This window comes from Asparagus officinalis, chromosome 10 (assembly GCF_001876935.1).
Source record: "Asparagus officinalis chromosome 10, Aspof.V1, whole genome shotgun sequence".
NCBI lineage: Eukaryota > Viridiplantae > Streptophyta > Magnoliopsida > Asparagales > Asparagaceae > Asparagus > Asparagus officinalis.
In genome coordinates, this window is record NC_033803.1 from 40411910 (window position 1) to 40425293 (window position 13384).

General features: G+C 38.9%; 2 protein-coding genes across 2 annotated transcripts; one reads left to right on the forward strand and one right to left on the reverse strand.

Moving 5' to 3' along the window:
• Positions 1247-1966, reverse strand: LOC109826661. Its single transcript, XM_020393681.1, has one exon. It carries the CDS (start codon positions 1964-1966, stop codon positions 1247-1249), a length of 720 nt encoding a protein of 239 aa, XP_020249270.1.
• Positions 3675-5533, forward strand: LOC109825506 (putative germin-like protein 2-1). Its single transcript, XM_020392361.1, has 2 exons — positions 3675-3830; positions 4803-5533. The coding sequence occupies exons 1-2, from the start codon at positions 3716-3718 to the stop codon at positions 5348-5350; spliced, it is 663 nt and encodes a 220-aa protein (XP_020247950.1). The 5' UTR covers positions 3675-3715; the 3' UTR covers positions 5351-5533.

Genomic DNA, 13384 nt, shown 5'->3' on the forward strand with positions numbered 1-13384 from the left:
AAAGAAGAAGAAGGCTTACACGCGGTCCGAAAATTGGACTGTCCATGAGGATAAGCTTCTTGTGTCTGCTTGGCTGAACACGAGCCAAGACGCCATCCAAGGTACAGGGCAATACAAAGATAAGTTTTGGCACAGAGCTAACGACTACTTTATCCAATACTGCACCGATCTAACGAGCCGCACACCAAACCAAATGATGCATCGTTGGTCAACGATTCAACTGTCCGTCAACAAGTTCTGCGGGTGCGTTGCTCAGATTGAAGGAAGACAAAGATCTGGTACGGGAATTATTGACCAGGTAAATATTTAACTTATATGTTTTTATGTAAACAACATAGCATTGAAGAGAGGAATATATATGTTTAATTATGTTTGATTATTCTAAATTTAACTCTTGTGTAGAGGTCGCAGCAAGCCGGGGTCGAGGAGGGGAAGTGGAGTGGGAAAGTGGAAATAAATGGAATTCTTGAGGTGGGAGGCGGGCGGCGGCTTGAAGCGGTTTATATTTGCCCTAGGCAACCTAGATGGAAATTCTCGTCTAGTGCCTCAACCTAGCAACAGCACTCAACCTAGACCGGAAATTCCCGTCTTGGATTGACTTTACCTAGACGGAAATTTCGTACTAGTTGTAGGACCAACCTAGACGGAATTTCCGTCTAGCGTTGATCTTTCGTCTAGATTAACAAACTTAGATGGAACTTCCGTCTAGTATTGTTTCAGATTCCTCACCAAACAATTCCATGCCAGCGACCCCCATCGAGTTGAACACTGACTCGGATGATGTGTTATTAAGGCCTGAAGGGAGGAAAGCGGCAAAGCTCAAGAGGAAACAAAATGTGGAAAACTATGGATCCGCTACGTCCATCATGGGAGAGGCTTTCGCGTGGATGAAGCAAACTACCAATCAAAAAATAGAGCTAAAACAGAAGAAACAAGATGACGATATCATGAAGATGGATCTCTCAACACTCAATTCAGTTCAACGACAATACTTTGAATTGCGTCAGGCAGAGATATTGGAGAGGTGGATGTCTAAGGGTTCTTCCTAATTATCATATATTGTACTCGCATCGCATCCTCATTAGTTCTTCCTAATTATCAAATATTATCTTGTATTAGATTTATGATTGTACTTGAAGTTGAAAAAATTCGGCATTAAATGAAAACAACTACTTTATTGAAAATAAAATTTGCATAGTACAACAACTTGAACCCTTTTCTGAAATTATATTAGACATAAAGAAACTTAATCCTCGGCGATGGATCCCTTGAGCTGCCACAGATGCTTGATCAAATCATTTTTTAGTGATTTGTGTGTTTGCGTGTTCCTGATCCGATGATGATTTTGGATGAACTCAGTTAGAGGCACCGTCTGCACATGAGAAGGTTCAACGACTGGTACCGAATCAGTAAAGTCGAAGTTATTGTCCAATTGACAATCTCGTTCATCTTCAACAATCATGTTATGCATTTTAATACAAGCTTTCATGATGTCTTTCAGCATACAAGGTTGCCAGAAACGTCCTGGTCCACGAACAATCGCAAATCGAGCTTGCAACACGCCAAAAGCTCGCTCAACATCTTTTCTTGCGCTTTCATGTTGTTGAGCAAAGTACTTATGCTTGTTTCCTCGAGGTGCTGGAATAGTCTTCACTAATGTGGACCACTCTGGGTAAATCCCGTCGGCGAGATAGTATCCCATATTATACTCGTGGCCATTGATAGTATAGTTGCACGGTGAAGCTCTTCCCTCCACAAGTTGTGTGAAAATCGACGAACGATGTAGAACATTAAGCTCATTGTGAGACCCCGACAGTCTAAAGAAGGCATGCCATATCCAAAGATCTTTACTAGCTACGGCCTCCAAAATAATTGTAGGTTCATGAAAATGTCCAGTATACATACCTTGCCAGACAGTTGGACAGTTCTTCCATGTCCAGTGCATGCAGTCGATGCTCCCATGCATACCAGAAAAACCTCGTTGTGAACCTTCCTCGAGCAGGCGTGCAACGTCTTCATTAGTCGGTGAACGAATGTATTCCTCTCCAAAGATGTTGATAATCAATCGAACAAACCTCTTCACGCTCTCAAGCGACGTACTTTTACCGATCCGAACGTAGTCGTCAGCGGATGCTCCTTATGCGAGCATTCGCATAGTTGCAGTAATCTTTTAAAGACTAGATAGTCCTAACTGTCCAGCACCATTCCTCTTTTGGACGAAGTACTTGTAATGTTCGACGACTGCGTCGTGGATTTGAAGGAATAACGAACGCGTCATTCTGAATCTTTGATGAAAATAATGAAGAGGATAGGTTGGTGCGTCAGTAAAATAATCTTGGAACAACCGATTGTGGCCTTCTAGTCGGTTTTGATGGAGCACGATACGTTTTTTGTGTTGAACTGAAGTTGAACATTTCTCTTGTTCTTCTTCCTCAACGACAACAGCTCCCATAAGAAAGAATGTCTTCATCATTTCATCATCGCTAGAGCTAGATGAGCTAGACATTTTGTTCTGGGAGATGATGGGTTGAGGAGTGAAGGCATTGAATTTTATAGGAATCAGTTGGTTGACGGTCAAAGTTTGTGATACCTCGAACTTCGTGCCCAACCTCGAAGAACGCGGGTTACCTCGAAGACCGTGTGCGTTCCCTCGAAAGCCGTGCATGGGTTACCTCGAAGACCATGTGCGCTCCCTCGAAGGCCGTATCCAACAGTTAGAAATAAAATACAAGAGGTTTAAATATAATTTAAAGTAATGGGTAAAATATTAAAATAGAAGAGGGTTTTTTTTATATTGTTGGAGCTCCTAAGTAGGAGCTTGTTGGAGCTCCATAAAAGAAGGAGTGCCTCCCAATGCTTAATTTTTTAATTTTTTATTCTAAAATGCTTGAGAGATCTTGAGAACTTGTTGACTAGGACTCCCAACTGGGAGCTTGATGCACTTGCTCTAATGACTCTCTAGTAGCTTTGAATTAAAAGGAATAAAAGAAAATGGCCACAAACTCCTCATGAGAAAAGTCATATGTGCAATCTAACATTGTACGATGTTCCTCAATTTTTTTTAATAAAGTTTGTACCTATTATAACTAACTCTAAATATTCTACTACCTAATATACCATAAGGTACCGTTTGGCAAAGGGTTAAGTGAGAGGTTAAGGAGACTTAACCCCTTCTTAACCCGTCAAACACAAAAAATCTATACAAGGATTAAAGTGAGTTAACATTTCATAATTTGCCAAACATAAAAAATATAGAAGGGTTAAGCTAACCCCTCTAGAGGGATTAAAATAAGTTAACCCCTCAAAATGAGGGGTTTAATAATACTCCTATTTAGAAAGATTAAGAGTTAACCCCTCTTTAACCCCTCTTACTTAACTCTTTGCCAAACGGGATCACTAATATAAAATGTCCAATTCATTAGTAACTAATTTAGATATGGAGTTTATGTGTCCACATGGCTACTGAATTTATGCTAAGAAGACGTTATTTGAGAGAAGAAACTAAACGTATAGACAAGGACAACTTAAAACTTTATAATGCACACTAATTGGTCAGTAAGACGTGCCAATACTCAAGCTCATGGCCACCTAAACGTTATAATTTAATCCTTCCTTCGCGTTATAATCATCTATAAATTGATCCTTCCTCCAAAGCATTTTCACACAAATCAAATTCATCAATATCCAACAAGTGTACTCATTTAGGAGATTTGAGATGGCTTCCCAAGTTATTCTAGGAATCACCATTCTTGCTTTAGCTCTGGTCCAAGCATTTGCTTATGATCCTAGCCCTCTGCAGGATTTTTGCGTCGCTGACACGAAATCAAAAGGTTGATTACATTCTCTTAATTATTATTATCATCATCATTATGTAAGATTAACACTACTGACCAGATATTAATGTTTATATTTATCTAGCAAGAATAACAAAATAAGAAACATAGATATTATCTTTTTTTTCTAAGTTCTGTTTTATGTATTCCCCCCAACCCCCCAAACAAAAAAAAAACATACCCGGGAATATGTTTATGCAGTGGCGGAGCCACATGCATCTTGCCCTGAGCAGCTGCCCAGGGCAAGAAAATGAAAATATATATATAGCGTGTAGTAGTTTTTCAGCAAAAGTTTACATGTGGCTCCGATAAAGTTTTTCAGCAAGGCCAAACAAACTCAAATCTATGCAGTAAGGCCAAACAGACTAAACTCTTTGAGTTAAAGAGACATAACATTAACAAGCATGGTACTTCCTCTTGCTCGACACAATCCCCTTATTTTCCGCCCAGGGCAAAAAATAATCCTGGCTACACCATTGTGTTTATGTATTCTTTGTTGTCCTCATTTAGTTTATACCCTTATTAAGGATAGTGTCAGAATATATTCTGTTTCTAACCGTCCAATTCCATACTAGATAAATCTACATACTTGTTTTACTATTTGTCTGGCCTATGATCATTAACGGAATTATTAACGTAGCTTTCAAACCTTATGAAAGTAGCTAATTTCACTCCTAACAAAAAAATGTAAAACTTCTCAGTTAGTGATTATTTTGTGCATGGATTAAACGTACAGAAAAATGTTCCAAATTTTGTTTACCAACAGTCTATCTATAGAAATTTTCGTGTAATATATAGTTCGGATATTCTTATCCAATTCATGTGCAAATCTAAGCTGTATGCAATCTTCAATTAGGTCCTTTCCCTTGTTCCAAAGTAAAAGTAATTGCTAGTTCATTACTCTAATCAAATTTGTTAATGTTATGCAAGAGTGATTAAAAATCATGATCTCTCCTCTTTGTGTTGCAGTAATTGTTAACGGCTTTGTGTGCAAAGACCCGAAAACTGTATGCTCCGATGACTTCTTCTTCCCGGGACTCCTCAACGACGTCCGCCGCAACACCAACAACCGCGTCGGCTCCAACGTGACCCAAGTGGCCGCAGACGTCTTCCCAGGCCTCAACACGCTCGGCATCTCCCTAGCCCGCATTGACTACGCTCCCTACGGTGGCCTCAACCCTCCCCACAAGCACCCTCGTGCCACCGAGGTCCTCACCGTCATCGAGGGCACTCTCCACGTCGGCTTCATCGCGTCCAACCCCGCCAACCGATTTTTCCAGAAAGTTCTGCAGAAGGGTGATGTCTTTGTGTTTCCGTTTGGTATGATTCACTTCCAGATGAATCTAGGGAAGACGCCGGCGGTTGCCCTGTCGGCGCTGAGCAGTCAGAATCCAGGGGTGATTACGATTGCGAACGCGGTGTTCGGGTCGAACCCGAGGGTGTCGAAGGAGGTGCTGAAGAGGGCGTTTCAGGTGGGCGATAATGTGGTGGCGCAACTCATGGCTCAGTTCAAATAGGAGGAATACATGTACCGGCGGGTGAATTAAAGCTTAGTCATCGGTGTGATTTGAATTGAGTAAATAAGCATGATGTACGGGGTGCTTTTTGCACACGTCAACAATAAAGATTTGTATGTGTATTTGTCACAGTCGAAGTTATGAATTCAGTGTGGGTTTTTACATTATGAAAACTTTTGCATCTTGCAGGAAACTTAGATTTGTTAATAAGTTATTAAATAAGAAATATTGTTATTATTATTTATCGGTTGATAAAAAGGCTAATAATTTGTACGTGTGTGTACATGTAGATGTAGGCAGCTATATAAAAATGAAACTATGAGAGAATGCAAAAATGCTTGGTTAGCTATATATAGTTGATATTTTGCCTACGAAGTAAAGTTTGAATTTTGACATTTTCACCGATTACATGTAATAGTTAGTCTTTTCTACTGTAACTTGAAAATTCTCCCCTCCACAACATGTGCATATACTTTCTTCTCTTAATAAAACGGAATAAGTCTATTCTTTAAAAAGAAAATAAAATAAAGAACATACATATTTTGCTTAATTGAGAGCTACGCATCTGATGTATAATTCAATATTCAAAGGCATTTTGTGTGATTGTCAAAGAATGTGATAAGTCCATTCTGATTTTTTTAAAAACAAATGATGGGAAATGTCTACAAGAGAAGAAGTAAAAAGAATTTGACTAGTAAACTTCTTGAAATATATTAACGAATCTTTGATTGTATGGCATAGTCTTGATTCATAAAATCACTAATAGATGTGGATAAGATCATTTGTTAGTAGGTTAACGATCAACATTTGATTAATAAACTGGCAAACTAACCTCTGATTCCCTCCTAACTTCGGAGAAATTAAGTAAAAGAAGTAAAATTAATAATAGATGATTATTCTGTCATGTTGATATTATTGTTAGTAGTGGGTTTAGTCTCACGACAGTTATAAGAGCACACATCACCCTCCTCCATCTCTCTCTCTCTCCCCCCCTACACACACACACACACACACACACACACACACATTCAATACTTAATCTAAGGAAAATTTACTCCAAGACTCTCTCTCTCTCCTTTAACATGGTACCAGAGCGAGGTTAATCTTTTTTGCCAAATTTTGGCCTCGTCGCATTGTTGCCTCTTCGTTGTCGCCTTCGTGCTTGCCGCATCGTGGCCTCCGTGGCAGCCGTCTCTCAGCCTCACACGAACGTCATCGTCATTTCACATTCAGTAACAACATCACCATTTCAAGACCGTCTCTTGGTCTCAAACTAACGGCATCGACATTTCATATTTAGTAACGATATCGTCGTTTCAAGACCGTCTCTTCGTCTCAAACGGTATCACCATTCAATCCATCTCGACGTCTCAACGTCTTAACATTGGCATTGATCTCTCGTGGATTTCTTTTTTTGGGCCTCCCTTGCATTGTAACTTAGTTGTGGGCCTTTCCAACATTGTGTTACACTTAAATAGGCGTTTCCTACACAACATTGTTGTTAATATGGCTCCTTCAAAAAAGATCCATAAACCACCTCAGCCCCTCATTGATCAAAGTGATTGGGCGGGGTGGTCCACCATTGTTACAAATGTCTTGCATGGTGCTGGTCTGCTTGATCATCTCACCAGTTCGGGACCAGTTCCACCGTCCATCAGCACTGTTGCTTCCTCCAGTACTATTACATCTGGCAGTGGTGATACCGATCTTCAAACCTCGCATGCTCTCTATTCAAGGAGAGTTTGGACTGGCAGTTGCAGGAATTTCATGTCATTGACTATCTCACTCATTGTGTTGGCTCTGGTCTCACCGTTGAGATTGGCTCGCTTCCCTCTGCTTGGGCCATGTGGAGTCGTATCACTGAGCACTTCACAGAGTGCTCCGGTGCACAGGAGGCATATCTTCTGCAACGCGTTGCTATACAACATAATGGTAGTTCCTCTCTGCGGTCTTATTTTGGTCAAATGCAACCCTATTGGATAGAATTACACTCTATGCTTCCTAGACATGATTCCACGTACGAAGTCTGGCTAGCCTGGTATGAACGGTACGAGGTGCATCAATTGTTTTAGTCCTTCTTGAATATTCAACTATGGCTGATCAACTACTTTATCAACATTAAATTCAGACTTTGGCTTCGGTTATGGGAGCTCTCACTGTGTATGAGACACGACAGCAGACCGCACAACTTAATTTGACAACAGATGCTCCTGCCTCTTCACTCGATATTGTTCTGTCTGTACTAGTCACTGCTTCTATTATGAATCATACTTCTCAACGGGCTCGATCTAAGCTTTTTTGCACATATTGCAAAGGAGGGACACCGCATTGAGACATGCTTCAAGCTTCATCCTGAGTTACATTTCCCAGGTACCGATCATGGTCAGCAGCCCCCTCAGTCTCAACCCCCTCACACACCAGGATTGTTGGTCAATGCTACACCATCTACCACTTCTGATGCTACTATTCAAGCTATTAAAAATCTTCGCCGTCAACTTGATGCTCTTTAGCATACCACTTCTACATCACTATATGGCTTTACTAACTCATTGACTGCACAAGTCTCTGGTCTGAATGATCTCGGGATTTTTTACTCTGGCTCTTCCTTTTATATGACTCGTAATGTCTCACTTTTATCCTCATCTTCACTTTATCTTCTCTTCCCACTATCTACACGGTTGCTGGACAACCATTGTCTATCACTCAGTATGGCTCTATCACCCCCATAAAATGACCCATCTGGTCGTCTAAAACTTGGCCCCGTCTATGTGGCTCCTCAATTATGCTTGAATTTAATTTCTATTAGTTTTTGATGTATGGCTGGCTTACTTATCTCATTTTTTTCTAATACTTGTATTGTGCAGGATCCACAGATGGGAAAGACTGTTGGGGCTGGTCGTAGGAGGCACAAGCTATATTTTCTGAAATATCTTCACCTTCCAGAGTCCATACGTCCACATTCTCTTGTTGTTTCTGTTTGTCCATCAAAACCTTCTATCTCACTTTCCATCAATTTATGACATAAACGACTTGGTCATTTATCCAATAAAAGACTGGAGAGTCTTATCTAATTCGGAGTACTTGGTCCTGTGTCATCTAGTTCTCGTATTGAGTCATATATTGGTTGTAAATTGGATAAATTTACTACTCTACTATTTCCAACCAGTACATCTGTCTCCACTTCCTTATTCGATTTAGTCCATTTCGATATTTAGGGGTCAGCTCCTCTACCTTCTTCATTTGGCTATTTATATTATGTTAGTTTTATCGATGATTTCTCTTATATACATGAGTCTATTTACTTAAAAATCGCTCTGAGGTACCTACTGTGTATCAAGCCTTCACTGCTATGATCTTCACACAATGGAAAGCTCGTATTAAAGTTGTTCGATCTGACTGTGCCAAAGAGTATTTATCTTCTACCATGAGCTCTATCATGACCTCTCATAGGACTATTTTTCAATAGTCATGTCCTTTCACTCATGAGCAGAATGCTATTGTTAAACACAAACATCGCCATATCCTCGATACCGCTTGATCCATTCTCATTTCTTACTCTGTTCCTCGTCATTTTTAGGCTGAGTCCATTATAATTGTTGTTCACGTCATTAATATCTATATTTAGTTCTATTTTCGGTGCTACTCCTCATAGTCGTGTATATACTCATACTCCTCGCTATGATCTGGCTCACGTCTTTAGTTGTCGATGTTTTATTTTTCTGCCATCTCACGAACGTGATAAATTATCTCCTAGAGTTGTTCCCTGTGTTTATTTAGGAATTAGTTAGGAACACCGAGGTTATCGTTGTTATGATCTTGCATCTCGTCGGGTTCATATATCTAGACACGTTCAGTTATAGAGGATTCTCCATATTACTCTGGTTCTGATAACTTTAATTTCCTCCACACTGCTGATCGTTCTTCACCACCAGCTGCACTACCCATTTCCTTGCCTCGGTTCTCCTTTCGAGATCTTCTTGACATCTCTTCATCTCCTTCTATTGAATCTCCCTCACCTGAGCCTTCTCATACAACATCTATTCCCCTAGCTCCCTCTCCCTCGAACACGGTGCCCACTACCAAAAATATTACTGACCTCCACGCACCTGCACCAGCATGTCCCCCACCTAAGGTTCCTCTTTCTCTTTGTCGAGGCAAACGACCACATATCTTGCCTAAATGGTATGCTTTGGTTACTTCTTATTCACCTATCTTTCATAATTTTCTTACTGTCATTCATACTACTATTGAGCCAAAGTCCTTTCAAGAGGCAGTTCAATTTCCAGACTGGCGACAGACTATGACTGAGGAATTATTGGCCTTTCAGTAAACACACACATGGGATGTTGTTCCTTGTCCTCGTGGCGTCTCTCTAGTTGACAGTAAATAGGTTTATAAGATCAAGTATCATCCTTATTGCACCATTGAATGTCGGAAGGTCTGTTTAGTGGCTTGAGGTTTCACTCGATAATAGGGTATTGATTATGAGGAGACCTTTGCTCCTGTTGCTTAAATGTCCACCGTTCGTACTCTCCTTGTAGTTGTTGTTGCTGCTCATCGTTGGCCCATATATCAGATGGATGTTAAGAATGCTTTTCTTCATGGCTCTTTATCTTAGACTGTGTATATACAACTGCCTCCATAGTATAATATTCCTCCACGATATGCATGTCTCCTTCGGCGTGCTGTTTATGGTCTCAAGCAGTCATCCCGCGCTTGGTTTGAGTGTTTTTGTGATGTCGTGCTCAAGGCAGGCTTTATGGGAAGTCATCAAGATGCTTCTCTGTTCGTTCGCACTACATCATGCAGCAGAGTTTTATTACTCCTTTATGTAGATGATATGATCATTACAGGTGATGATGTTGCTAGTACATATTATGCAAAATCTACATTGCAACAACAGTTCCACATGAAGTATCTTGGATCTCTTCACTGTTTTCTTGGTCTAGAAACTTCTCAGGGCCCACGGGGAGTACTACTGTCTAAACAAAAGTATCTCTTGGATATTCTAGCTCGTGCTCAGCTAACTGACGATGCAACTATCAATACTCTACTTCAACAGAATGTCAAACTTCGCTCTACTAATGGTGAGCCTCTATCTGATCCTATCTAATACCGACATCTTGATGGCTAGTTAGTCTATTTGTGCATCTCTTGACCAGATATCTCTTATTACGGATTCTTCGGTATCTCCTGGGCACTAGTACTCGCTCTCTTTTGTTTCCTGCTACATTCGATTTAGCTCTTCGTGCATATTCTGATGCTGATTGAGCTGGTGATCCAACTACCAGGAAGTCTACCACATGTTATTGTATATTTTTTGGTGATTCCCTTATTTCCTGGTAGAGTAAGAAACAAGATGTTATTGTTATTTCCAGCACCGAGGCAGAGTATCGTACAATATCCATAAGAGCTAAAGAGTTTATTCATCTTCGTCGTCTTCTTATTGATTTTGGTATTTCTATTCCGACTCCTACTCCTCTCTACTGTGATAATAAGAGTGTCATCCATATTGCCAATAATCTAGTATTTTATGAGAAGACCAAACATATTGAGATCAACACTCATTTTGTTCGTCAACAAGTTATCAAGGATAAGACAATTCAACTTCCTCATGTCTCATCCGCCGATGAGCTTGTAGATTTCTTCACGAAAGCCTTACTTGTCCATTGATTCCAGTTTTTTGTATGCAAACTCACTTTGTTTGATCCAACATGAGTTTGAGTGGGGGGCTGTTTATATTAGGTTTAGTCTCACATTGGTTATGACAGCACACATCATCCTCCTCTATTTGTATATATATGTGTGTACACATTCAATACAAAAATTGAGGGAATTTTACCCCAAGACTCTCTCTCTCTCTCTCTCTCTCTCTCTCTCTCTCTCTCTCATCAGGGATCTCAATGTTAATGGATAAAAAGTAACTTATGTATTTGTATCTTTTACCTACTTTTATTTATATCTTTTGTCCCCTCCCCCCAAAATTATTATGGCGTGCTGGTGTGAACAGAGTTGTATCTCTCTAGATAAGGCTTAATTCCCCCCTCAATGAGAGTTCTTTTTTATAACCGTTCGATGGCGAGAGAAACATATTATAAGAGTTATACATGAAACATTAGCTCAAACTTAATTTGAAAAGTAACTTACAACAATCATTTGAATTTGTTAGCAACATAGAACACTGAACTATTGAAGAAGAACAATGAAACAAACAATTGTTCTAGTTAAAACAGACAAGACCAGAGAAAGTACTCAGTGAATTATCCTTGATATGCAAATAGGTTATCATCATAACATTCTGAACTGTAATAACGAAGCTGAGAGTACATGTAATTTCATAATGTTATTGAACCTTTGGGTCGTAAGGCATAGAAAATAAAACTGCCAATACTTGAATGGATATTATCATCACGAAGTACATGAATTACAAGATGGGTCCTTTCCATTAGGCCCTGATGTAACGACAAAAATGTGTTATAAAAATCAATTACATATAATATCAGAGTACAACAAAACTAATTTTAGGAGGGTGTTTGGCAACGGGTTAGTGCAGGGGCTACAAGAGTTTAATCCCTTTTTAACCTTCCAAACAAAAATAAGGTTGTTTGTTAAATTTGATCTCTTGAAATTTTGGTGGGGAAAACATTGTGTGTACGAGGAAGGAATAATAGCAACCATATTTCCTATTTAGATGGGCGATCTGTTAATGATGTAGATGACTCTTCTCAGACTCTTGTCCACAAAGGAGAGGTGAACAACAAGAAGAAGAGAATGAGTTTTTCTGAAGCCGATGAGATACTTGAAGATTTTTTGTCAAGGGAGGATATGTTGGGTATCAACTCAAACTCCAAGTTAGGATTGTGTTTTTGATTCTTTGTATAACTTCATGAGAATTAGATAGGGTTAGAGATCTATCATGATTAGGAGTTTAGGTTTCATCATGATTAGGAATTTGAATTCTATTCTAATTAGGAAGTTAGGCTAGAGATAGGATTTTGGTTTTCCTATATATATTCTTCTATTGTTGTAATAAAAGATGTCTACAATGTTTACATAGTCTATAACATATTAATGTAGAATTTGCATTAAAAAACCAATGTTTTGAGAAAAATCACAAATATACGTGTGTGTAATATTGAGCTTGAAGAATTGCACACAATATATAATGTTTTGAGAAAAATCACAAATATACGTGTGTGTAATATTGAGCTTGAAGAATTGCACACAATATATATAAAAACCCTATACTAAATATACCCAAGTGGAATGAGAAGCTTGCTTCCTTGAATCTTTAACTTGATTATAGCTTCATTTCAGATATTATCAACCTGGATATAACACAAACAACAAATAAAAACTAGAACCAATATTAGTCATAAATATTGTTTGTTAAATCATCAAAACAAAAATGCCAATAATCTCCCACTTTTTTATGATGACAAACAAACAATTTTCCAATACATATAAAAACAATAAAGCTCATAAAAATAATAGTATATACTCACATTATTCTCCCCTTTTGGCAACATCAAAATAGGGATATCAAAGAATTAGGAAAAGTGAGAGCTCCCCCTACCTATATGCATGGGTGAGTATAAATACAAAATGGGATTGCTCCCCTTGTATAAATGCCACATGAAAACATGGCTGTTAGCCCTTATGTTTTGATGATGTTTTACAACCATCATTATTGGTACTAATTACTTGTTGAGTGATATTGTAGTTAATATATATATCAAGCTTGTTAGTATCACTTATGGAGGATTAGATGGAATATGAGCTACAACGATGATATCCAAAGGAGGAGGAGGCATAGTGATGACGCAATGTTTATTCAAGAACAATAAATGCAATGAGAAGTTTCAACAACTCAAGCTATATCAAGACTCAAAGAATTGTAATTTTATGTGAGGATATTAGCTAGTTTTTCTTTTCTCTCTAGTACTAGAATGTAGGGAAGTAGTTATAGATTTTATTTGAAGCTATTGGGATATCACACACACGTTTTCATACTTATATTTTTGAGCGTTTTGA

What these genes read in the sequence shown, in the direction of transcription:
- LOC109826661 (XM_020393681.1), bottom strand. Translation starts at nt 1,966, where the DNA reads ATGCATGGGAGCATCGACTGCATGCACTGGACATGGAAGAACTGTCCA.
- LOC109825506 (XM_020392361.1), top strand. Translation starts at nt 3,716, where the DNA reads ATGGCTTCCCAAGTTATTCTAGGAATCACCATTCTTGCTTTAGCTCTG. An exon ending in CGCTGACACGAAATCAAAAG is followed by an intron (nt 3,831 to 4,802) that starts GTTGATTACATT and finishes TTTGTGTTGCAG; the next exon opens with TAATTGTTAACGGCTTTGTG.